Source organism: Tamandua tetradactyla, chromosome 7 (assembly GCF_023851605.1).
Source record: "Tamandua tetradactyla isolate mTamTet1 chromosome 7, mTamTet1.pri, whole genome shotgun sequence".
NCBI classification, from domain to species: domain Eukaryota; kingdom Metazoa; phylum Chordata; class Mammalia; order Pilosa; family Myrmecophagidae; genus Tamandua; species Tamandua tetradactyla.
The window spans coordinates 131,904,328-131,929,078 of record NC_135333.1 but is presented as its reverse complement, the minus strand read 5'-3'; the positions used below and the strand labels follow the sequence as shown (position 1 = coordinate 131,929,078).

At 37.8% G+C, this 24,751-nt stretch overlaps 1 protein-coding gene across 1 annotated transcript; it reads left to right on the top strand.

Moving 5' to 3' along the window:
* The first annotated feature begins 2,476 nt into the window (after positions 1-2,476).
* Positions 2,477-18,979, top strand: KICS2 (KICSTOR subunit 2). Its single transcript, XM_077111299.1, has 3 exons — positions 2,477-3,003; positions 7,762-8,047; positions 16,977-18,979. Exons 1-3 carry the CDS (start codon positions 2,769-2,771, stop codon positions 17,791-17,793), a joined length of 1,338 nt encoding a protein of 445 aa, XP_076967414.1. The 5' UTR covers positions 2,477-2,768; the 3' UTR covers positions 17,794-18,979.
* The last annotated feature ends 5,772 nt before the right edge of the window (positions 18,980-24,751 follow it).

The following is a 24,751-nucleotide window of genomic DNA, read 5'->3' as shown; positions in this document are numbered from 1 at the left end:
ACATACATCCTCACTTAATCTTTTTTTTTTTCTCACTTAATCTTGATACACATTACTAAATGCTTTCCAGAAAGGTCATACCAAGTTACACTCCTATCTATGGTACATAATAAGGATAGATTCACTGCATGTTTACCAGTATCCAAAAAAAAAAGTGTTTTTTTTTCCTAGTCCTGTGTATGTGAATGTATATGTGAATATATATGTATATGTATATATATATATAATGTTTATGTATATATATAAAATGTATATGTTTATATATGTACGTGTATGTATTATGTATATGTATATATATATACACATACACAGTTTATATATATATATATACATAAACTAGTTTAATCTGAATTTCTTTGATTACTACTGAGGTTGGACATTAAAAAAGAATTATTAGCCTTTTACATTTCTTTTGGGACTTGTATATTCATATCCTTTTCTTCTTAAAGGTTTGTAAGAGATTTACAAACCTTTGTACAAACCTTTAACATTGACATGTTAGACAAATTAAACTGTTGCCTGACATAGTTACAAATGTTTTTCCAGGTTGGCAACATGTTTTTTGACATGCAAAAATTTTATATTTTTATATAGTCTAGTCAGTCTCTGCCTTTATGACTTCATTCAATTGCTCATGAATAAGGTTCTTTTCTATTACTAGATCAATGAAATAGTCACATTTTCTTTTTGACTGGTTATAGCTTTTTTTGACACATGCAATTATTTTTTTGTTGTAGGATACAAAGCAGATTTTTCCCCCCAGACAGTTAATCACATGTCTTTCTCTATGTAATGAATAAGTTTTCCTTTCCCCACTGATTTATGATGCCACCTTTATTACCTTAGGAATTCTAATTTGGGTATGTTTATGAGCTTTGTAATCTCTTTCATTACTTGTCTGTTGGTTTTCTTGCTAGAGCTACATTTTTTTTAAATTACTGGCTTCTGTTTATTCATTAAGAAACATCATATTCATTAAGAACCTCTAGGAAGCCTCCCTTATTCTTCCGAAAAGATATATTACATATAAAATTTTACCTTATATCACAGTAAACAGGGCTGATCTTATTCAATAATATGTCTGAGAGCAGGGAACTGGTGTATAATATGTATTTGCTAAAATTAAATTAACACATTATTGTGAGTATAATTAACAGTGCTGAATTGTGGGTGCATGTAGTGGGAAGGGGAAGTTTAGTCACGTATATCACTAGAAGGAAAGCTGGAGGTTAAAACATGGGAACATATAACTTAGTGAATCTTGTGATGGATGATGACTGTGCTTAACTGTACAAATATTTAAAAAGTTCTTTCATGAATTAGAACAAATGTATGATACTATTACCAGGTGTTAATAATAGAGTGGTATATGGGGGGGGGAATGTACCTACTGCAAACTATGGACTACAGTTAACATTAGTAATTTTTCATCAACAATAACAAATGTACCACACCAATACCAGGGGTCAATTATGGGGGGATAAGGCATATTGGATGCTTTATGTTTTCTTTTTATTTCTTTTTCTGGAGTAATGAAAATGTTCTAAAATTGATCATGGTGATGAATGCACAACTATGTACTGATAGGGTGAGCCACTGACGGCACAGTTCAGATGGATTGTGCGGTGTGTGATTATATCCCAATAAATTTGCATTAAAATTTAACCAGTAAGGTTTGTATAAAAAGGTAGTGATGGCAGAATAGCTTTAGCTTGAGAAAAACAAAGTGAAAATAGGCAATTCCGTCATTTGTTCTACAAACATCATGGTACTATTCACTATGGGTAATTCACAAAAATGACCAAACCCTAGACTCTGCCCTAGGGAGCTCACCACTTAGTAGCGGAGATGTGAACATTGGCGTTTAAACTGTTGACTAAGTACGGAAAAATAAGCAGCTCAAGGAAGGAGAAAGGAAAAAATTAACTTAGCCAGTATTGGACAGTATTTCAAAAGTCTAGATATACAAATGAGCTGGTTTTATGGTGTTTCTTAAATGGCCAAGAAATTTGGAATAAATCTGAGTGACAAAGGTGCACCAATTCAGGCTCTTTGGAGGAAGTTACATTTATTTTTTCTTCAGTGCGAAACTTTTTTTAGGAAGCTTAATGTACCTTGGGTTAGGAAGAGTGAGTTCAAGAGTCTGGGGTGATGGGAGTTTTGCTTGGAAAAGGTTTCGTTTAACAAAGACCTCAGATCAATAAAACGGTATACAGGTGAGTTAACCGCAAGGTGACTCGGTAGGTATGCGGATAAAATATATAGACCTGTCCCTATGTCTGCTCACTTACTTGAATCCATTTAAAAGAGGACTAGGATCCCTGCTGCGCAAGGGAGTCCCAGCCCTGGCACGATCCTCGCCTTCTCGCCCTGCAGCCCCAACCCGCAGGGAGGACCGGAGAGATGCTTGGGCGAGAACTGACGTCACGCCAACGTCACTTATTCAGTACTGACGCAGTTCGCAGGGAGGGGTCCCTCAGCCCGCCGGAAAGCAGTCAGCTCCACGGTGTATGGGCCGCCTCCCTTTCCACCCTGGAAGTCCAGATAGTCAGAGCTGCAGGAATCGAAGCGCTAAATGAACTGAGGAGAGTCACCTCTTTTCTTGCCCACCTCCCTGAGACCCAAGCGCCGTCCAGGCGGCGGCGCGCGCACGAGCCCGCCGCGTGACCGGGTACGCGCATGCACCCAAGTGCGCAAGTTCATTGCCTCAGAACCCGGAAGTGCGAGGGACGGGAGAGACACGTGGGTCGGGCTGGGTCGCAGCTCGCATGGGGGAGTCTATCCCGCTGGCCGCCCCGGTCCCGGTGGAGCAGGCGGTGCTGGAGACGTTCTTCTCTCACCTGGGCATCTTCTCTTACGACAAGGCCAAGGACAATGTGGAGAAGGAACGAGAGGCCAACAAGAGCGCAGGGGGCAGCTGGCTGTCGCTGCTGGCGGCTTTGGCCCACCTGGCTGCGGCCGAGAAGGTCTATCACAGCCTCACCTACCTGGGGCAGAAACTAGGTACCTCTGTCCCGCCCCCCATGCTCCTTGAGGGGGAAGGAAATAGGGTACAGCTCGCTCTTGGCACAGGCTTGGGTTCCCGAACTCTGTCACTCCTAGCTGCGGACCATTCTGCACTCTCGGATCTCCTCCCTTCCTTTGGCTTCCACTAACTCCTCCCACCGATCTCCGCTGTAAATAGATTGGCAGATCTTGTAGATGTTTGCAAGGGCTGCACCCTAAACCGATGGTTTTATCCATTTTGCCCCATGCATGGATTGGTGGTGTAAATGAGGAGTTAACCAAATTCAGTCCAGTGACACTGCGACCAGAGGAGGATAACTTGGCATTACCACTTAGTTAATGAACACTATTGTCTTGCCACTTAGGTTAAGGCCCTGAAGGGTGATAGACCCAGTTCTACCCACTCTCGTGAACCTTTAATAAATATTTAATGAATGAAGAAATGAAGGGATACCTGGCAGGAAGGCAAGGAATGTGCCACACACTAGCTGGTGGAAACAGGGAGGAAAGTTCCCTGAAAATCGGTGCAAGAGCTGATTCAAATGATTTTCACAAGCAGTAGAATCAATTAATATGATTGGATGAGAAGGAAATAATATATGTAAAAACAAAGGATTATGCACACAAAATATTACTACTCTATAATATTTACCAATAATAACATTTAAATCCCAGAGTTTTGGAGTCATTTTACTTTGGTCTATTTTAGACTCTTTAATTATCAGAGGCACAGAGTCTAATGTGAATGAAGGACACATATGTACAGTATACAGAATAGAAATGTAAAATGGGATCTAGATTCCATTTTTATTTTTTACCCAGTTGCCTTATTGTCCGAAGATGGCCATGTACATTTTATTAAGCTATCAGTAAACATTCAGAGGTCAGGGCTTTCTGAGGGCTTAACTTCTGCCAAAGCTATTTAAAATAATAACTTGTTCTTTAATATGTTGATTTATTAAGAAATCCTAGTCAGGTAGTTCCACCTTCTGTATTTTTCCTCCCCTTTTTACAGTGCCACCTCTCACAAATATGCAATTTCTTTTGAGGAGTTATTATTATTTTACAGTGGCAAATTGCAAATATAGAGTTGTGTGATTAGATGATAGAGCCCAAACCAGAATACCTGACTTTGAAGTGTCGGATTGTGTCTGTACCCATATCATTTCTAGAAAATGTGTACTTATATTACAATTTATGTTTAATGTGTATTTTATGTGTTAATACATATTTGGAAATGGGGAATATTCTAGCTGTAAAATTGAAAGTGGGTGATTTCTGGCAGTTTTGGTTGATTTTTGATTCCCCTACTTCATCAAGAATGGTGAATAACCCTGGTCCTGTGATTTTGTTTTTAGCTCATTATGCAAATTAGGTGAAAGCTGTGAATTTACTTCCCTTACAAGTTTGGATATAAACTGAGATGGTTAAGTTGGATTTCCTAAAGCTTATTTATGAACCCTGATTAAAAATTTTGTGACACTAATTTAAATTGAATGGCCCGCAACTTGGGCTGCTTATGTATAAGAACCATATGTATAAGAACTTGCTTTCAGGCTCTGATGTGGGTTCTATGAAGCGGTCCTTCTTATGTTATCAGTTCTGCTTGTACTCCAGCTGGCATTGGTGAGCCTGAGAGCTGTACTTTGAAGCTGACCCACAGATCAACTTACACTGAAACATGCATAGCCACTGTTCAGACTCCCATGTGATCTGGTCACTTCCGAGTAAATATTCTGAAAAGGCATGTAGAACTGTACTGCCTCAGACCTTGTTTATATCTATTGTAAATGTAAGTTTTAGAATTTTAGCTTTGCAAATGTTAGTTTTTTTTTTTTTATTGCACCAGCACATATATGATATCAGAGTGCCTGCAATATGACTTCACAGTTATCAGGTGGCACTCCATTTTCTTTAGACTGTGTTGCCATTTAACACAAAAATCCCATCTTCTTCAACTCGTTTGATAATTAGAAAATTTGAATGGGTTTCTTTAAAAAGCAAAACAAAAAGTATATGCATACTTCAAAAAAAAATTTAAATGTGGTTCAGAGAATTGAGCCTTTTTTGACCTCACTCTGGTGGCTGGTGTTTATCTTGACATCTTAGTGAATCTTAATTATAGATGCTAGCTTAGGCCTTTAGGTAAAGGACAAACCCAGAGATTTCCTTTCCTGTCTTGGCTCAGTTACTGAAAATCTTTGAGTGGGAGTCCTTTTCTTGGAACTTTCTCTTCCCTTTGAGTTGGGACTATTACCTGTTTGGGGAAGTATCAATGATTAAAGTATGCTGAGTCAGTGTCTGGGGAGCATTTTAGAAGGCCATACTTTTCTTCCCTTTCTTTGATTAATTATTGGTCTTGCCAACTTCTTATTGTTGGAATGTAGCATAGCTGAAAATGACCTAACTTGAGAACTGATATTTAAATATTTTCATTAGTAAGAACTTGTAGAGTATCATGTTCAATTAGATGTCCTGCATGCTCCTATAATATACGTGTTACTTAAAATAGAGTTGAAATCTCGAGAATAGAGCCTTCGTAAATAGAGCCTTCTGGAAGTAATTCAAAATAATCATACTTTATAAATTCAGAACGTTGAAAAGAGAAAGAAATCGGGTGTCTCTGATTCCTTGTTTCCTGGCATGAATGAAGACCAATCCTATTGGATGTCCTTAACAAGGGTAGTCAGTAGATAGGGTTATGTTTTTGAGAGCTTTGAGAAAAGGGACCTGTTTAAAAAGAAATGGATTGGTGGGTTCTCCCTTCCTTATAGTGTCATTTGTTTTCATATACTGGTGATTGGTGTTTATTGATATGCTTTTAAAGGTGTTTCCACTCCCTCAGATAAGGATAATCTGATGAAAGAAGATATCCATTTTTCAATACAGAATTAAATATTTTCCCAAGGCTACCCAGTTTAACCCTGGAAGTGAGTACATAGCTGAGGTTGGTTACCTATCTGTCATATTCTTTTTACAATATTTGAAGCTCCTATTTACAATAGAATTTCAGAAGCTCAGTTATGTGTTATTGGGAGTTTGTTATATCAAGAGAATGGAAAAGGGATTAGCATATTGAACGTGTGCTTTGTTCTGGCACATTACATACCAAAGGGTATTCCTTTTGTCCTCATACCAGCTCTATTACTAGTTTTTTGTTAAAAACAAACAAACAAACAAACACAACCTAAGACTCAAAGTGGCCAAGTAATTTCCATATCACAGGGCTTTGGGGTTTTGCTTTAGACCTGGTCACAGAGGCCTATTTAGTCTGTGCTGTCACTCTACACAGGTGGCAGAGCTAGACTGGCCATGGGCACCTGAGGGAGGCAGCATCTCCGGGGGCCAGCACTCTATGGGATGTCCGTGTGAGATCAGCCCACCTGTATCATATGGCTTTTGCTGCTATTAGTAGAAGTTATGTGATACTATTCATATGTTTAGGCAGTATATTGGAGAAAAATGTGGTTTTGTTTAGATAATTTAGGAGTTTGTCTGTGGAGTTACTAGTAAGGAGAGTAGCCAATAGTCCAGGTTTGCCCGGGGTTGAGGGAATTCCTGGGATGTAGGACTTAGAGTTTTAAGACAGGGACAAAGGGGTTTTCTGGGAAGCTAGACTTTAAATGCTAAAACCTGGAAAGTTCTGTACAAACCAGGATGAGTCTGTCACCCTAGTGGTAAGGGACATGAGATTCACTTCTTTTTTTTTTTTTAAACTTTTTTTATTGTATAGTATAACATATAAACAAAGCAAAGAAATAGAAAAACAATGGTTTTCAAAGCACTCTTCAAAAAGTGGTTACAGGATAGATCCCAGAGTTTGTCATGGGCTACCATATGATCTTCTCATATTTTCCCTTCTAGCTGCTCCGAGAATATAGGAGGCTGGAGAGCTTAAATACCTTTTTATCATCACAATTGACTTTTTTTTCCTTCTTTTTTTTTTTTTTGTGAACAATTACATATATACAAAAAAAGCTATAAGTTTCCAAGCACAGCACCACAATTAGTTGTAGAACATATTTCAGACTCTGACATGGGTTGCAATTTCATAATTTTAGGTTTTTACTTCTAGCTGCTTTAAAATACTGGAGACTGAAAGAGATGTTCATTTAATGATTCAGCAATCATATTCACTTGTTAGCTCCTGTTTTCTATGTATAATTGCACCTTCACCTTTGATCTTTCCATACCTCTCACTGGGGGTGTTTGGGCTACGGTAATTCTAAATTTTTGATATTGGAAGGGTCTGTCACTAATATGGGGTAGGGAAATGGAACTATCTGATGTTCTGGAGAGGCTGGGCTTGGTTTCAGGACTTATCTGGACCAGGGACCCATCTGGAGAGATTCACTTCTTGAAGCTTTAAAACCAATTTTGTGAAATGGTTCACTCACTAGGAAGGTATTTTACAAATTCCTTGATTTCATTTACTAGGTTAATTATCTCTAAGTGAGAACTAAATCTGAGTCCTCGTTGAAGCAGAGTAGGGGAGAATTGGTGGGTGGGTAAGAGAATCATATATAGATCTGTTGTATGCTAATGAATCATACCAGACATTCATTTAACTGGTTCTTCAGTGAAATTATGGGCCAGAAAATATTAAATCCTAATCACAGGAACCAGAGAACATTGCTGGTTAAAACCTAGTGAGTGCAGTGGGATCAGATGCTTCCCTTTTGGATGCCGCGTGGTATCTTGTACTCCTGGTTTCTCTTCCTTACCTTTCATGTTCTTATGTTATTTGCCTACCAGGGGGCCAGTCTTTCTTCAGCAGGAAGGACTCCATCCGCACCATCTACACGTCCCTGCATAATGAGCTGAAGAAGGTGGTGACTGGCCGTGGTGCCCTGGGCGGGACCGCCCCTCATGTGGAAGAGCTCCTTTCCCACCTGTCAGAGCAGCTCTGCTTCTTTGTTCAGGCTCGGATGGAGATTGCGGACTTCTACGAGAAGATGTACACCCTCAGCACCCAGAAGTTCATCAATGCCGAAGAGCTCGTTGGCCTTTTGGATACCATCCTCAGGAAATACAGCTCCAGGTTGGTACTGGTGTGGAGAAAGGGGAGAGAGAACTCAGCAGACTTCAATACTTTAGGAGTTTTTCCACACTTTTATGAAAACCTAGGATTGAATAGTTGTGAAGATGAAACAGCTTTGTTACAATTTTTTTAAATGTTTACTGTCCTAACATTCATATAGTGCAAAATTTCCCATTTTAACCACTTTTGTGTGTACACTTCAGTCATATTAATTATGTTTATAGTATTGTGCTACCATCACCACATCCATCGTCAAAACTTTCTAATCACCCCAAACAGAAACTCTGCACTCATTAAGCAATAACGTGGCATCCTTCCCCTCTGGCCCCTAGTAACCTGCTATTTAGTTTTTGTCTCTATGAATTTGCTTATTCTAGGTATTTCATTTTCCATACCCTAGATAAAAGTAGCATCAGATACAGAGTTTTCACAATCACACAGTCACATTGTAAAACCTATATAGTCTTCTTCAAGAGTCAAAGCTACTGTAGCACAGTTCAGCAGTTTAGGTACTTCCCTCTAGGCACTCCAGTATACCTTAAACTAAAAAGGGATAGCTATATAATGTGTAAGGATAACCTCCAGGATAACCTTTTGACTCTGTTTGAAATCTCTCAGCCACTGAGACTTTATCTCATTTATCTCTTCCACTTTTTGTTCAAGAAGGCTTTCTCATTCCTATGGTGACAGGTACCAGCTCATCCCCAGGAGTCAAGTCTCCCATAGCCAGGGAGATTTACATGCCAGTGACTTCACCTGCTGGGCTGTCTTAGAAAGAGAGGCCACGGCTGAGCAACAAAAGAGGCTCTCCAGGGGTGACTCTTAGGCGTAATTATCAGTAGGGTTAGCCTATCCTTTGCAGGAATAAGCTTCATAGGGGCGAGCCCCAAGATCAAGGGCTCAGCCTATTGAATTGGTTGTCCCTACTTCTTGCGAGAATATCAGGAATTCCTCAGATGTGGAAGAAGAATATTTCCTCTTCTCTCCCTAGCCCCCTAAGGGGACTTTGCAAATACTTTTTTATTCTCTGCCTACATTACTCTGGGATATATTGGAGCATTACACTAACCTGTACAAACCAGCAAGATCTCATGCCCTATGCAAGGTTCCATGTAATTATGGTGTACAAATAAACTGACCGTACAAGTTAAATTGTATAACTGCTACCCAAAATATAAATTTTGCACCAGATAAATGTCTCTCCCTTTGGTCTTGCACAGAGGTCTGTAGACATTTTGATTTGGTTTCTGTTCTACATCAACCACATTTTCTTCATGGTTCCCATGTTTTGCACAAATAATTCATATTTTATTATTCCTGTGGTAGCAAAAGAGTTAATTCTATTCCCAAAAGACCTAATTTGCCTTTTAGAGAATGTTTATTTGACTCTTTATATCTGATCCATGTCAGAACTCTTATAAAAAATTTAGTGAATTCTGTCATCTTCCAACCTGTGAAATGTCTTTGTTTTAAAAAATTAACAAGCTTAATGAGTAGCATAGAGTCTATACTGCTGGCCCTGATTTGAGATGCAGATCCTGTGTGAGTTATTGCAAACATCCAGTCTGTTTTCAGAAATGAATGGAAAACACAGCTTGTTTTTTCTTCTGGAAGCCCATTTTGTACAAAGTAGAATATTGTTCCTTTCTAGAAACTTACTATGTTACTAAGCAAGTATACATTCTTGCTAAAGAATCACAGTCATTTGTAACGTTGCATTTCAAATTGAAGTATTAGCATTAATAATATGTTTTCATATGTGTTATTTAGAAGAAAACCCCCAATTTACCTCACACATAGTCAAGGTGTTTGCTATCCCTTGAATACTTTAGAAGGCAGATAGAACTTGGGTGTTTTCCCAAGAAACTATCAACAGAATTTCTGATTCTGTAGGATTTGTTTTTTAAATTTTATTTCATGCATGTCTTTATCTTATTACTCTTCTACCTATACACTGGATAAAGGGAGTATCAGTCACAGGGTTTTTACAGTCACATAATAAAAATTACATAGTTTATACAATCGTTATCAAAGATCAAGGCTGCTGGATTAGACTTGAACAATTTCATATATTTCATTCTGGCTATTCTAATATACTAGAAACTAAAAAGGAACATCTATCTAATGATTCAACAATCATAATCATTTGTTCAATCCTAATTTCTCAGTTATATCTCCTGCGTCTTATTTTTTTTTAACTTTTTTTAAAATTGTATAATATAACATATATATATAAAACAAAGAAGGAAAAAGGCAATAGTTTTCAAAGCACTCTTTGATAAGTAGTTACAGGACAGATCTCAGAGTTTGTCATGGGCTAGCATACCAACATCTCAGATTTTTTCTTCCAACTGCTCCAGAACATTGAAGGCTAGAAGGAATAAATATTTTTTTATCATCACAAACTACTTTTTTTTAATGTGTGTGTGAAAAATAACATGTATTCAAAAAAGCAATAAATTTCATAGCATAGCACAAAAATTAGTTGTAGAACAGATTTCAGAGTTTGGTGTGGGTTACAATTCTACAATTTTAGATTTTTACTTCTAGCTGCTCTAAGATACTGAATACTAAAAGGAATATCAGTTTAATGATTCAGCAATCATATTTGTTTGTTAAGCCCTACCTTCTCTGTATAACTCCATCATCACCTTTGATCTTTCTATCCCACTCTTTAGGGGTATTTGAGCTATGCTCATTCTGACTTTTTCATGTTGGAAGGAATGGTCAGTGATATGGGGTAGGAGATGGAACTAGCTGATGCTTTGGAGAGGCTGGGCCCTGTAAGATTTGTTTTGAATTTACTTACCTGACTGTTTTGTACAGAAAGTATAAAAGAAAGTTCTGACTAATCTTTTCGTTTCTTAGTTAAAACAAAACTGGAAGACAGATTATAAATGCAAATTAAAATTTATCCTCCTAAATCAAAATATAATTTTAAGAAATAATGGCATTTTCTAAAAAGGAGGTAATATTACTGCAGCTACTTTTAAAAAAGAATTCGTTTGGTATTGGAATAATGTACCATTAAGTGATTTATATTCTTTAATCATAATTTTGTAGCTGGAATACAAATACATTTTTTAACTTGAGTTACATAAATTTTCTGTTTGCATTTAGGAAACATAATTTCTTCGTCTGAATGCTTTACTTGACAGAATTTTCACCAAAGGCAGAACTATCGTTTATTTAGGCCTTATGCCCTTTTTTATTGAAGAAAGGATTTGCAGTGTTAAGACTGTTAATTAAACAATTTGTTAGTTGCATAGTTCACCAAGATTAATTATTACCAACTGAAAATTTCATAAAGCCCATAAGATGATTTCTGTGAAGAACATTCTACTCGAAGCATTTCATATGCGTACGGATCTTAATGGTGAAGACTGTTGTGAATTCTCAGTTGAAGGCCCTCTGTAACCTTGGCCCAACCTCTCTTCATATTCATCTCTGACTCTGCCCATCAAATGCCTTAAGTTACAGCCAAACTCTTTGTAAGGAGGAACAAGCTTAAAAGAGAACCAATGAAGATTTTAAGCAGAAGCCAAAGAACAGTCCATAATCTAATGTGTGGTCCCCATAGATATTTGCTATTTGCTACTATTCTGCCATGACTCCTGGAATTTCTTTTGTTTAAAATGTCCTCAAATTGCGCTACCCTGTTTTAGTTCCTTGTTACCTATTATCATAATTCTGTATAACAGATCACCCCAACATTCACACATATGGGTTTGCAGGCCTCCACAATCTTTCCACCAAAAGGAATTGTTATTTTATTAGTACCCCTCTCCAGAGGGATACTTTTTACTTTGTATCTACTCTCCTTTTACCATATAAGTTTCTGTAGGTCAAATCGGTGGCTAATTGTCTTTGTATCCTCCATGTATTGTATTTAAGAACTAGTAAACTAGTTGTTTTAAATGAAAAGGGGTTAAGGACTTATTTTTGAATGAATATCTGACCTCACACCTGCATGGACCAGCACACTTTTTTGGGAAGGAACACCATGGTGTGGGCTTGTGACAGAGAGAGATAGTGTTTCTGAAATGGAGTTGTCTGTCTCTAAATTAGAGCATTACAGGAACCTATTTTATATTTTCCTCTATTCCATGGAGACATTTTCTTTACTTTCTCCCATTTCCCTCCTTCCTTCCCTTCCTTCTTTCTTCCTTTCCTTTCTTTCTTTTGCGTGACTATAATTAGAGCAGATGTTCTCTGCAAATAGTTGTCAGTTCGTTTGGTATTCATACTCTTTCAAACTTGCTGCTATAGCTGAGGTGTATATTTTTGAATTATAACAGTATTAACAAATCCTCCTATAGGATGAGTTGTGAATAGCTTTGAAGTCTTCTTGGAGTAGAAATGGGAGCATGATACATCGTAATGTTAATCTCAAAGATTTGGCAGACTAACATAAAATTTTTAACTCTCCTTAAGGATGAAAAATAGTTTTGACATTCACCCTTCATATGTTTAATAAATATTGAGCATTTTAACACTTTTAGTATATGTTTATGGAGGAGCTCATTGAGAATTCTGTCTGAAGGTTTGCACAGGGAATTCATGTCCTTTCAGGGAGAGCATTGGACATAAATGGTGATTTCCAGTTGAAAGCAGTAGAAAAAAAACAGTAGTGTTATATGTGATAGAATTTTCTCCAATCCCATGCTATTTTCCTGAGATGAACAGTCTTACTGTATTCATATTTCCTTGGCAGATTTTCCTGATAGCCATGATAATGGGATCTTGTGATATTTAATACTCACAGAAAGTGTGAGGAGACCTGAAGACTAAGGTGGTGGGAGGTGTACTTAAAATCAAAGTTTTTGAGACTTATGTGATATTGATATATGTGTGTGTTAGAGACTCTTGATGTTTATTCCAAGACATGTGGCGTAATCTTTGAAGAGTTCTAAATTATTTAATTAATTAAGTACATTGAGGTATAAGATATTAGATCTGATTTATCTTTCTAATTCTTTCAATATATTATTGGAATTGACCCTCTTGATATTGTAGCTTCCCCATCTTGGAGAATGTTGAGGGTGAAGTGCTGGTAATAAATAGAAACAGGAATTATTACAAGGTAACAAATTTCTATTTTTAGAATGTTCAATCAAATGTGACTTTTCTTAGTCATCATATCTTCTGTAGTGTTTAAATAGATGAAAAAAAAAACCCTCTAGATATACTTTGCAATTATTTGTTTTCTAATTGTTCAATTGATAATTGCATTTTCCTCTTCAGTAAGGGCCAAAACAGAGCTGTATGAGAAGCTTCTGTCTCACTGACAGTGAAGCAGATTAAATTAAATGCACTTGATTGAAGTATGTGAATAAAATCCAATCTCATACCTATATATGTAGTAGGAAAAGAGATTTTTGTGGGTATTCTTCTTTGAGACTATACTTGACAAGCTTTTTAAAGGTTAGCAGCAATGTGGAATCTGAGACCATATCGATGAACATATTGTGCTTTGTTACATTAAAAAAAATTAAATGGTCTCAGACTTGCAAATTATCTGACATGGTGCCTGGTGTATAACATATCCTCAGTAAATGCTAGGTTCCCTCACCTTTAAAGTTGGATCATATGCTAAAATAATTCCTGCAGCCCCTGCAGGGGGTCTGAATCTTTCAGGATGTACAGAATTTGTGGAGGCTTCTTGAGAAGGAGGGTGATACAGGGCCAGGCAGATGCTGAAATGTCCTGGAAATTTCTCAGAAAGAAAGACCCAAGCAAGAAAGTTTGGAGTGGCCCATACAGAAAGAATTTACCTTAGCCATTCTATTCCAGTGTTACAGAACTGCATTTGGATCATAAATAAGACAGAACTAATGAGGCAGAGACAAGGACTTAAATTTGAACACAGTCAGTCAACATATTTATTGACTTTCTATGTGCCTTTTATTCTGGAGATAAATGCATGAAGGAAGTAGGCCCCTGTTACTGCCCCCTGTGCAGTAGCTTACAGCTAGGGTTATCGTATGTCCCCGTGTCCCTGACCAATTATATGGTTAAGCTACTAAAGGATATTAGAAATTAGAAGAGAAAATATAAGGTGCTAAGGGAGTTTATAAATGGGGGGACCTGACCTAGTCTGGAGGGGGACAGAGAAAGTGTTTTTAAGGAATTGACTCTGAACAGGAGACCTGAAGTACCAGAAAGAAGTGTTGATGGAAAGGGTCCTGCTGTCTCTTACCTCAGGGTCTTTGTACTTCCCTTTTTTTCCCCTCCACCTAGCAGGGAGGATATTCCTCATCACCCTTTCCCCCTCACTATCACATGTGCTGTTATATGTGATGTAAAAAGTGCTTTCCACATAGCAAATAGCAATCCCTGAGTCCTAACATTAATTTAGTGAGTGGGAATCTAATTAAAAATATATATAGGGCAGGCTGTGGTGGCTCAGCAGGGAGTTCTCACCTGCCATGCCGGAGACCCGGGTTTGGTTCCCAGTGCCTGTCCATGCAAAAAAAAAAATATATATATATATATATGTATATATAATAAAAAATATCAAGAGCACTTTCTGCTTAGTAAGGATAAATATGAAACAAAATAAAACTTTTATTTATGTACCATTGGCCCTTATTATTTGTGGATTTTGCATTTCCCAATTTGCCTACTTGCTAAACTTTATTTATAACCCTCAAATGAATACTCACAATGCTTTTGCAGTTGATCACAGCAGTAGAAAATTTAAGTCACCAGACCTGCACATTTCCAGCTGAGGCCAAACAAGGCCACACACTGCCTACTTGTTTTGGCTTATACTGTAAACAAGTGTCCTTTCTGCAGTGTATTTAGTGCCATGTTTTTTGCATTTTGTACATTTTGTTGGTTATTTCTCTGTTTAAAATGGTCCCCAAGTGTAGTGCTGAAGTGCTATCTAGTATTCCTTAAAGCAAGGTGTGCCTTATGGAGAAAAAAATAGAGTTAGATAAGCTTCTATCAGTCATGTGTTATAGTGCTTTTGACCATGAGTGTAATATTAATAAATCAACAATGTATATTAGATAAGTTTATCTTTAAACAGAAACATACATAAAACAAGATTATATGTCGATCAGTTAATGAAAACTTGTGACCAGACACTCACAGGAACCCAACCCTATGTTTCTTATAGGAGCAGTGACTCAGTAGTCACTAATTTGGTGTCCGTAGTAACTTTATAGGATATACCTACTGCAGATAGCAAGAGCAGTGACATATGTGTGTGTGCTGTAGAGCATCGTAAAAAATTTTAAAAACATTTTAGAGCAAGTTGAAATGAAATTACACTACTATCTTAACCTACTTTGTAATATCACATTTCTGAATATTTAATGTCTGGAAAAATTGAAAGAGAAGGAACCATGGCTCAAGATGAGAAGGGTCCAAGTCAGTCTTGGTTTTGTAGGCCTTTTTAAGGATTTTAGATTTACCCTAAGAACAGTGGAAAGCAATTACAGCTAGATATTTATTATCTGGCCACCGTTTTGCTTTTAACTGTGATTAAATATGAAGGGAATTTGGAAACTAGGGTTGAGTAAGGGCCTTCTGGTAAATATTAGGTTGTTTTTTTAATAAACATTTATTGATTTCCTTGTTTCAGATATAGTTTTATAGTCTGTGCTCTCATCTAACAACACAGGTTTACTAATACCTTGTGGAGTTACTATGAGTATGAAATGAGCTTATATGTTATGTACACACTAACAGATGTTTTAGTGACCCTTTCCCTACCTCTGCCTCTAAAGCACCACTCCCTGAAAAAAGGCTTTGTTTTGATAATAATGTTAGTCATACAATATTCAGAATAAATAAGGTAATTTGAGAATCACTAGCCAATTTAATTTCTTTTTATTTGGAAAGAAGGTAGCTATGGCTGTCATTTTTGTTAACTTGAGGCTGTTTTCCATAGAAGAATGGTAAGCTGACATAATTCTGAAATGGTGAAGTTATGTCAGAGTAACTTTTTTGATGAGTCAACATGGAATTCTTTCATCTTTTATCCACTTGCCCCCCAAGTGTAATATTATTTGTCTGACCACATTGTATTTTTTGAGGGGTAGAAAATGCCAATGTGCATGGGAAATGACTCCCAGGGATAAGCCTAGCCCTGGCACCGTGTAATCAACAATGCCATCCTGACCAAAAGGGGGAAAAGGAGTATAACAAATAAGGTACCGGTGGCTGAGAGAGTTCAAATAGAGTCGAGAGGCTACTTGAGATGTCACTCTTACACAAACTTCAATTAGACATTGCTACTTATCATAGCTTGCCAAACCCCAACCGAAACCATTCCTGCCAATTCTAGGAAAGACATAGGGCATTACATAAGATTCTACAAAGGTTCCATGCACTAGGGTAACTTTCTAGAGCCTGCAACCTCCAGATGGCTCCCTGGACCAGATATGTCCTGAAATGCAGAGGGACCAGCCTCTCCAAAACATCAACTAGTTCCATCCCCCCCATCCCATATTATTGACAGCCCCTTCCGCATGAAAAAGTTAGAATGGGCATAACTCAAATACCCCTAAAGAGTAGAAGAAAGATCAAAGATGATGGTAAAGTTATACAGAGAAGGTAGGGTTTAGCTAACAGGTATAATTCCTGAATCATTATATTGATATTTCTTTTAGTCTCCAGTATCTTAGAGCAGCTAGAAGTAAAAACCTAAAATTGTGAATTGTAACCCCTACCAGACTCTGAAATCTGTTCTACAGCTAATTGTTGTGATGTGTTTTGAAATGTGTTGCTTTTTTGTGTATATATTATTCTTCACAAAAAAGAAAAAAAGTCGATTGTGATGATAAATGCACAGCAATATGATGATATTGTGAACTGTTGGGTAATTACATGATATGTGAATATATATCAATTTGAAAAAATGCCAAGGTGGAGTAACAGTTCCATTTTTTTCTATCAATTTCCCTTCCCCCTTTAGATTTCACCACCCAATCCTCAGTCCCTTGGAAAGCAGTTTCCAGCTGGAAGTTGATGTCCTGAGTCATCTCCTGAAGGCCCAGGCTCAGGTCTCGGAATGGAAGTTCCTGCCATCTCTGGTTAACTTACACAGTGCTCACACCAAGCTGCAGACCTGGGGCCAGATCTTTGAAAAGCAGCGAGAGACCAAGAAACATCTGTTTGGAGGGCAGTCTCAGAAGGCGGTTCAGCCCCCACACCTTTTCCTTTGGCTGATGAAGCTCAAAAACATGCTCCTTGCCAAGTTTAGCTTTTACTTTCATGAGGCACTGAGCCGACAAACGACTGCTTCAGAAATGAAAACACTGACTGCAAAAGCTAACCCAGACCTCTTTGGAAAGATTTCTAGCTTCATCAGGAAATACGATGCTGCCAATGTGTCCTTAATTTTTGACAACCGAGGTTCAGAAAGCTTTCAGGGTCATGGCTATCACCACCCCCATTCGTACAGAGAGGCCCCTAAGGGCGTGGACCAGTATCCAGCGGTGGTGTCTCTGCCCAGCGACAGGCCCGTCATGCACTGGCCCAACGTCATCATGATCATGACGGACCGCACATCCGACCTGAACAGCTTGGAGAAAGTGGTCCACTTCTATGATGACAAGGTTCAGAGCACCTACTTTCTGACCCGCCCAGAACCTCACTTTACCATTGTCATCATTTTTGAGTCAAAGAAGTCTGAGCGAGATTCCCACTTTATTTCCTTCCTCAATGAGCTCTCACTTGCCCTCAAGAACCCCAAAGTTTTTGCAAGTCTGAAACCTGGGTCCAAAGGCTAGCAGATTCTCTGCATGAAAGAAAGGCTTTCAAGGCTGGCAACCGTATTAATTATTCTAATGATCTACAGTGGTCCATCACTTAGTGTTTGCCTCCATTCGTGCTTTCTGAGCTAAATGAAAGACAAGTTCTCTCTGATTGTGTTGCACACTTTATAAGCAATTAAGGTCAATTGAATTAAGTATCCAAAGAGTAATCTAGGAAGTGATCATGGCTACTGTGTATTTACGTAGTACAGCAAAATAGTTTCACTATTTTCTCCTTTTCCTGTGTTTCATGTAAATTGAATATTTATTGGTCTTTTTGGATTTTATTTCCAGATGCTTTATATTGTTCTGAGCATTGTGTTATAATGTAATCCCAACCATCCCCTCCCTTCTCCTCCTTCCTGGAAGAGTAATTGGGATAAGATATTAAATGACCTTTTTAGAATTAAAGACTATATGTTTTCACTCTCAGAAATTAGGAAATTAATAAGGAGTTATTTGTTTTGTGATTGTGGCTTATTAATTAATATTTTTGATGCCAAAATTAAGGTCTTGATAAGAAATTTCTGTCAGTTACTAAAATTGAAAGTGAATCAGTGTGGTAGCATAGCATCAGGTTTTAATAGCTCAGAAGACTCTCACATTAGCTTTTATAGCCATGGGTTTTTTTTGGGGTAATCTACATACCTAACTGCTTTTTTTTTTCTTTTACCAATATAAAGTTTGAGTTTTTCACTCTGTTTTAAGTTAAGGTCAGCATAAGCTATTGTGTGGGGTTTCTTCATTGTCTGCTTGACTTTCTGTTTATCATCTTCTGCTGAAATGTTCACTTTTGATACTGCTCTATTTTTTTAGACTTAAAAAGCGTGCAAACTTGGTTTTATAGCCACTTTTAGGTACTCATGCAACTTTGCCTATTTTTTATAAAATCAAAATGAAGGTCTTTATATCTTGTATTTGCTAAAAATCAATTGTGCATTAAGAAACCTCCTGAAACTAATCAACTCAATACATAAGTGCATCTGAACTTGGTTTCATGCCTGTTGCCTGCAAATTAGTTTTGGAGGCAGCGATACATCGGAACACTTTCCTTGAGGAGGTGTTTACGGGGAACTAGATGGATCAGTGAAGGCACAGTGGGCCAGCAAGATCTTCGCTTCTCGGTTATTGATTCATAATAAAAATAAGCCTCAAATGGTAATTGAGTTGTTATTTGACAGTTCCTTCAATTCTTGCATGAAATATAATGGTCACATCAGTCCTGCTTTTCATGATTGTTTGGAACCACAATTTTACTGGACATCCACTGCAGGTACGCAGGCAGCGCTGGCTGAGAGACCCCTTGGCCCATGTAGGAAGCCTGCTCATCTCTGATGGCCTACCTGGCGAGGAGCCCACTGGCTTGTTTTCTGGGAAGAATATGTGTTTTTCTTTTCATTAAAAAAAAAGTTAGTCATGTGATTTGTAAAAAAAAAACAGTTTACTTTAAATATTTACACTAAATAGAAAGTGATTTACCTCAGAGCTTATTCACTCAGGTTCTATTAAAATCTGAGCAGCTCTTATAACACTGACCTTGCTTTTAAAAAATTGAAAACAATTGGAACTAAAAAGTCAAATAATTTTTCCTCCCTTTTGTGTTTTGCTAAGAAACTGAAAAATATTCCTCGGTATATATGTATTTTTTTTTCCCTAGATCAATCTTCCATTAGCCTCCTTTTGGGTGGTTCCCATGATTCTAAAAGAAAATATGCTTCAGTGGAACACTGAGAGCGGTAGAAATAAAACATATATACAATATTTTAATAACCAGTCCTTGTCTTGAATGTATTGGATTTTTTTATTCACTTTTAAATATATCTTTGTTCAAAAAAACAAAATCATTTTACACTGAGATTTTTCTCTAAATTTTGTAATGAAGTGATCTGTAAAGTCTGTTTTGCTAATTGGGAGAGTAAAACTACATATTTTCTGCAGACTGCTTACTTTGAAATTTGTTTCTAACTCAAAATCTGATAAATTTTTAGGGATAATTAGAAATATTGTCACTAAGTGAGTTTACCAACAAAGATTGTTTCATTTTAGAATGTTGTTTGGACACAGAGCTGAGCATTTACAACTTTGCCCTTTCCTGGGTCCAGCTTTCTATCAGCATATGTCATTTTTGGGGGTGTGTGAAAATAAAGCCTAATTTTTAACTGAGGATCCAATACCCTTTAAATAATTGCTTTGTACATTTGGACATATTGAAGAAAGGTTACTTTCAAGAAAGAAAATAGTTGGTACTTTACTGCACTCTCCGTTGATTTTCACTCAAGTGGTTTTTAAAATACATCCATCCTTAGATCTAGCAGCAAACTCAGTTTTGTTTCTTTGGCAAGTCAGTCTCTGAGTTTGATTTCCTTATTTGTAAAATGGGGATAAGGAGAAACGGGCTGCCTTTTTTCAAAGGATAGTGTAAGGATGGAATGAGATCATACATGTGGAGAAGGGCTTTGAAAACTTAACTTGGGTTTGAAAGCTGTATAAATAAAAGAACACTTCCCTCAACCTTCCTCTTTCTCTCCCTCCCTTCCTTCGCTTCTGAAACCTTTCTCTCTGATTTCACTTTGGTCAATTATTTTCCTGTGCCTCAGGGAACCAAGACATACCCCAGTGGTCTCTGACGCAGTTTTGGAAGGCAGCATCTGAAAAGTGTTATTCATTTTTATTGTTTTTACAACGAGTTAGGCTTTTTCAGGCAGTGACAAAAGAAAACAGGGGAAGAGTTCAGTGCTGACCCTGATGGCATGACCAGATTAAGCTCAGCCACTTCGTGAAGACACAAGGTCTTAAGCTGACCAAAGGCAAGCAGTGCTGTGTGTAAGTAGCAGATTTTTTTGGCAGGAAAAAATTCTGAACTAAGACCTTTCAAAATGTGTTTTTACTATGTAATTTTTACATTAAGTATGTGGTCTTTGTTCTAATTAGTCTGCATATAAAAACATTAAATTAGCCTTTGACTTTTTATTTTTAGGTAAAAGTTTAAGAAAATATATAACTTTTCTCTATCTAGGTAAAAACACAGAACAAAATATGCCATGTGACTCCCCCAAAAAAGTACTGCAGGTAGAATTAAGTTTAGCAAGTTCCTCTCTCCTTTTTCTTCCAGGTTCCTGTTACCAATATAGTTATTACGTGGCCCTGCCTGAATTATCCTGAGCTGCCTTTCCAGAGGAAATGAGTCAGAAGAGATAATCTTGATGTGCACTTCTTCTACCTTTGGAGAGAGACTTCTGACATCCTGTAAATCCATAGGGCTTCATTTATGCAAGTATTTTGGCTTGTCTGCAATTTTTTCAACCTGCTTTTGATAACAAGGTCTGCTTCTGGGGTACTTTAGATTTAACCCATATGTTATGTATAAGATATCAATTCTAGAAAATGAAGAGGCAAACAGCTTCCCCTTTCTATAGCCCTCTGCCTAGGTAACCCCTGGATTCTGAGTGATGGTTTAGCTCAGGGAGGACCGTGAGAGGCACCTACTTGGGGCATGAGCTAAAAGAGGGCTGCAAAGACAACAGTAGTGATAGCAGATAAGTGTAGGAAGACTTGATGTTGATCTACGAGAAGAACATAGACATTGGGACTTCTGCTAATGTCCCTGGGGGCTGAATTCTGCTTTTGCTGGTTCTTAAAAACTACAGAGTAATTCCAGAATTCAGTTAATTCAAAAATCTGATGCCTGATTTGATCTGAGATCTATAATGTGTCAGCTGATGTGAACCTCTAGGTTAGGTCTAGACTCATTTCACTTTTGAAAATATGGCAGTGCAGGATACCGCTCGTCCGTCAGGGCCATCTTGGTCATAGTTCCCCCAGGATAGTCCAGTGTTAGAGCAGTCCCCAAAGTTAAGGCAGATAGAGGATCTGTTGGTGCCTTGCTAGTGTTCAACATTCATTCATTTGACAGCTGTTAAGCATCGACTATGGTAACAGAGGTGATGTAACAGTCAACCAAGACAAATATGGTGCCTACTTGGAAATATGGAGTTGGAAATGAGATGAGCTGGATTCAACTGCCCAGGCAGCCAGAAGCTTGAAAATGCTATAACAAGTAAGGCAACGAAGAGCCTTCAATCTTGGTTGACTTGCTTACCTCCCTCCAACTTTTGGAAAAACCATGATACCTTGACAATTTTTTTTTAAAGATGACTTCTAAATTTTAAATTGTCTTAAAAAATGCATTTCATGAGGGTAAATATTTAAAAATTAAACATTTAGAAATTAAAATGTGACATTGCTCTTTTAAATGTATCCTGTGAAATCCTGGTACAACAGAATTTAATAGCTACCATTTTCCTTATATAAAAATACCTTAACAAGCTTTGTAACAGCTGGAAATTTTATATCACAGCTTCTGTTCCCTGAATGCCATCTATTTCTCCCACAGAATTTTATGCTAAAATGAACTTTATTTTTTGCTTCAATGTCTTATTAGTCTCCCTATTATACTTCTCAGCATTATATAAATATATATAAATGTTCTTTTTATTATATGGCTCTAAGTATTCGATAGGCAAAATGACATATATGCTAGAAATTTTGATATATGTTAAAAATAACATTTTATTTTAAATACAATTTTTAATGAAATGAATGGGTACAGTGTTTGAGTTTGCTAAAAGTACTGGAATGCAATGTACTGGAACTTGATTGGCTTTTATAAAGGGATTTTATTAAGTTACTAGCTACAATTCCAAGGCCATGAAAATGTGCAAATTAAGCAACCAACTAGAGGATGCCTTTTCTCAAGAAAAGCTGATTCTGGGTTTCTCTGTCACATAGAAAGGCACATTGCAATATTTGCTGTCCTTCCTTCCAGGCTTCTTTTTTCAAGCAGCTCTGATTGCAGTGGCTTTCTCTCTGAGTGTCTGTGGGTCCTCACTTAGCTTCTCCTAGGCAACTCTGGGTTTCAATGTTTAGCTTAGAATCTCCAAATGTCTGTTGCCTGGTCCCATCTCTCTGTTCCCTGTGTTGGCTCTGAACTTTCTCTCTCCATGAGCTCTTTTAAGGACTACAGTAAATTACTTAAGGCCCACCTTGAATGGGTAGGGCCACAACTCCATGGAAATTAATCTAATCAAAAGGGCACACCCACAATTATATGTGTCACATCTCCTTGGAAACAACCTGATCAAAAGATCCCACCCCACAATAGGTCTGCCCCCACAATATTGGATTAGGATTAAAAGACCATGGCCTCTCTGGGGTATATAACGGTTTCAAATCAGCACAAGTGTTATGGTGGCTTAGTTAAGGAAATTGATGATCTAAATGTTTCTTTGGTGAGCAGAGATTTTTACACCTGTGTGTAAAACGGGTCTAAGATTTTCCCCTACTTGCAGTTTAAGAAACTAGCCTGCCATAGTTTCATAGATGCTGGCAGAAGACATTAGAGAGGTTATTACTCATAATAGCATTACAATACTAATAGCCAGAATATCACCAATTTTTCATTTGTCCCTGAGTCTCAATTCTCGTAGGGACAATGTGGGTGGGCCCTTGTGGATGCCTGCTCATGTGGAAGGTTGTATTTCAGGAGAGGAATTCTCATATTAGGGAACCTGAATCTTTTATAATGGATGGTAACCATGCCTTTCCATTTGCTCCTGAGGGAGATACTATCTTTATTATTCTGATGGTATGTATTCTTGTTCTTTGCCCTGGAGGGAACCGCCATCTCTGTCTTACAAGGATGCTTGCAATTCAAAGGATGTTTGCTATTCAAACAACCTTAAAAGTTAATCCAGCATTAAGGGCATTTAGTGCCTTACTCTCTGAAAAAGACTGCAGAAATGTGAAAAGTGGTGGAAAATTGTCTCCTAACACATCATAGTAAGATTATGGGTGAAAGGTAAGTTGTTTGTTTTTAAGTGAGAGTAGGGCAGTTATTAAAGGGGAAGGTAGAAAGGAGAAGCTTAAACTACTAATGGCACCTTCACAGATCCGTTTTGAGAAAGCATTCATAAGGAAGTTGAGGATCTGGAAATTGATTCCCTTAACACTGTCCACATTCTAGGCAGTGCAGTGGTGGCCCAGTGGCAGAATTCTCATCTGCCATGCCGGAGACCTGGGTTTCATTCCCGGAGGCTGCCCATGTTCCAATATATATATGAACATATATTATCCACATTCTCGTATCTCTTGGGAAATAATCGCATAACCCAAGCACTAGGATCCCACTTTGAAGATACTATTTTAGGAGTCTGGAAGGTATAGCATGGGGTGCTGGTCTTTGGGAGTAGCCCCATCGAGTAACAGTTTGGCATATTCTTGGTCTTATAAGGCCCCATTCCATTTTCCTAAACTTTTGGAAAAGTCTTTGCTAAAAGTTGCAGTTGGACTGAGAGTGTCATTAAAGAAGTATCCCTGCTTTTGCTTGGGTACAAGCACACTAGCGGAGGGTAGTAGTAACCAGAGGGAGCCCGAGTCCAGGAGCTGCAGGAGATGATCAGCAGAGCAGTGCATAGGGAGCCTGGATTGACCTGAAAACTGACAAGTGACTGAGATAGCAGACAACTGAGGTGGAGTCCTGATTCCCAGAAATAGTGAAGAATTTTTCAAGAATCTAGAATTCCTGCATTTAAATAGGATGGAGAGTTGACGATTTCTTAAATTGGATACCAATCAATAACTGTAACTTTATTGTTTATACCTCCATTGGCAATGTCTAGATACCTTAGGCCATTAAAGCAGATACATTGATTTATTTGCATAACTTTTCAACTATGCTTTTCAATAACAAGGCCAGTTTCTACGATGTGTATTTTTATTTTTTTGCATGGACAGGCACCAGGATTTGAAGCCAGGTCTCCAGCATGGCAGGCAAGAACTCTACCTGCTGAGCCACCGTGGCCTGCCCTGTGACATGTATTTTTAACCATCTGGTCTGGCAAGTTCAGTTGTCCTTGGAGAACTTGAGAAAGTGATC

Coding starts and splice junctions, on each gene's coding strand:
- KICS2 (XM_077111299.1), top strand. CDS start 2,769: ATGGGGGAGTCTATCCCGCTGGCCGCCCCGGTCCCGGTGGAGCAGGCG. Junction 3,004..7,761: donor CTACCTGGGGCAGAAACTAG/GTACCTCTGTCC, acceptor TTTGCCTACCAG/GGGGCCAGTCTTTCTTCAGC. Junction 8,048..16,976: donor CTCAGGAAATACAGCTCCAG/GTTGGTACTGGT, acceptor TTCCCCCTTTAG/ATTTCACCACCCAATCCTCA.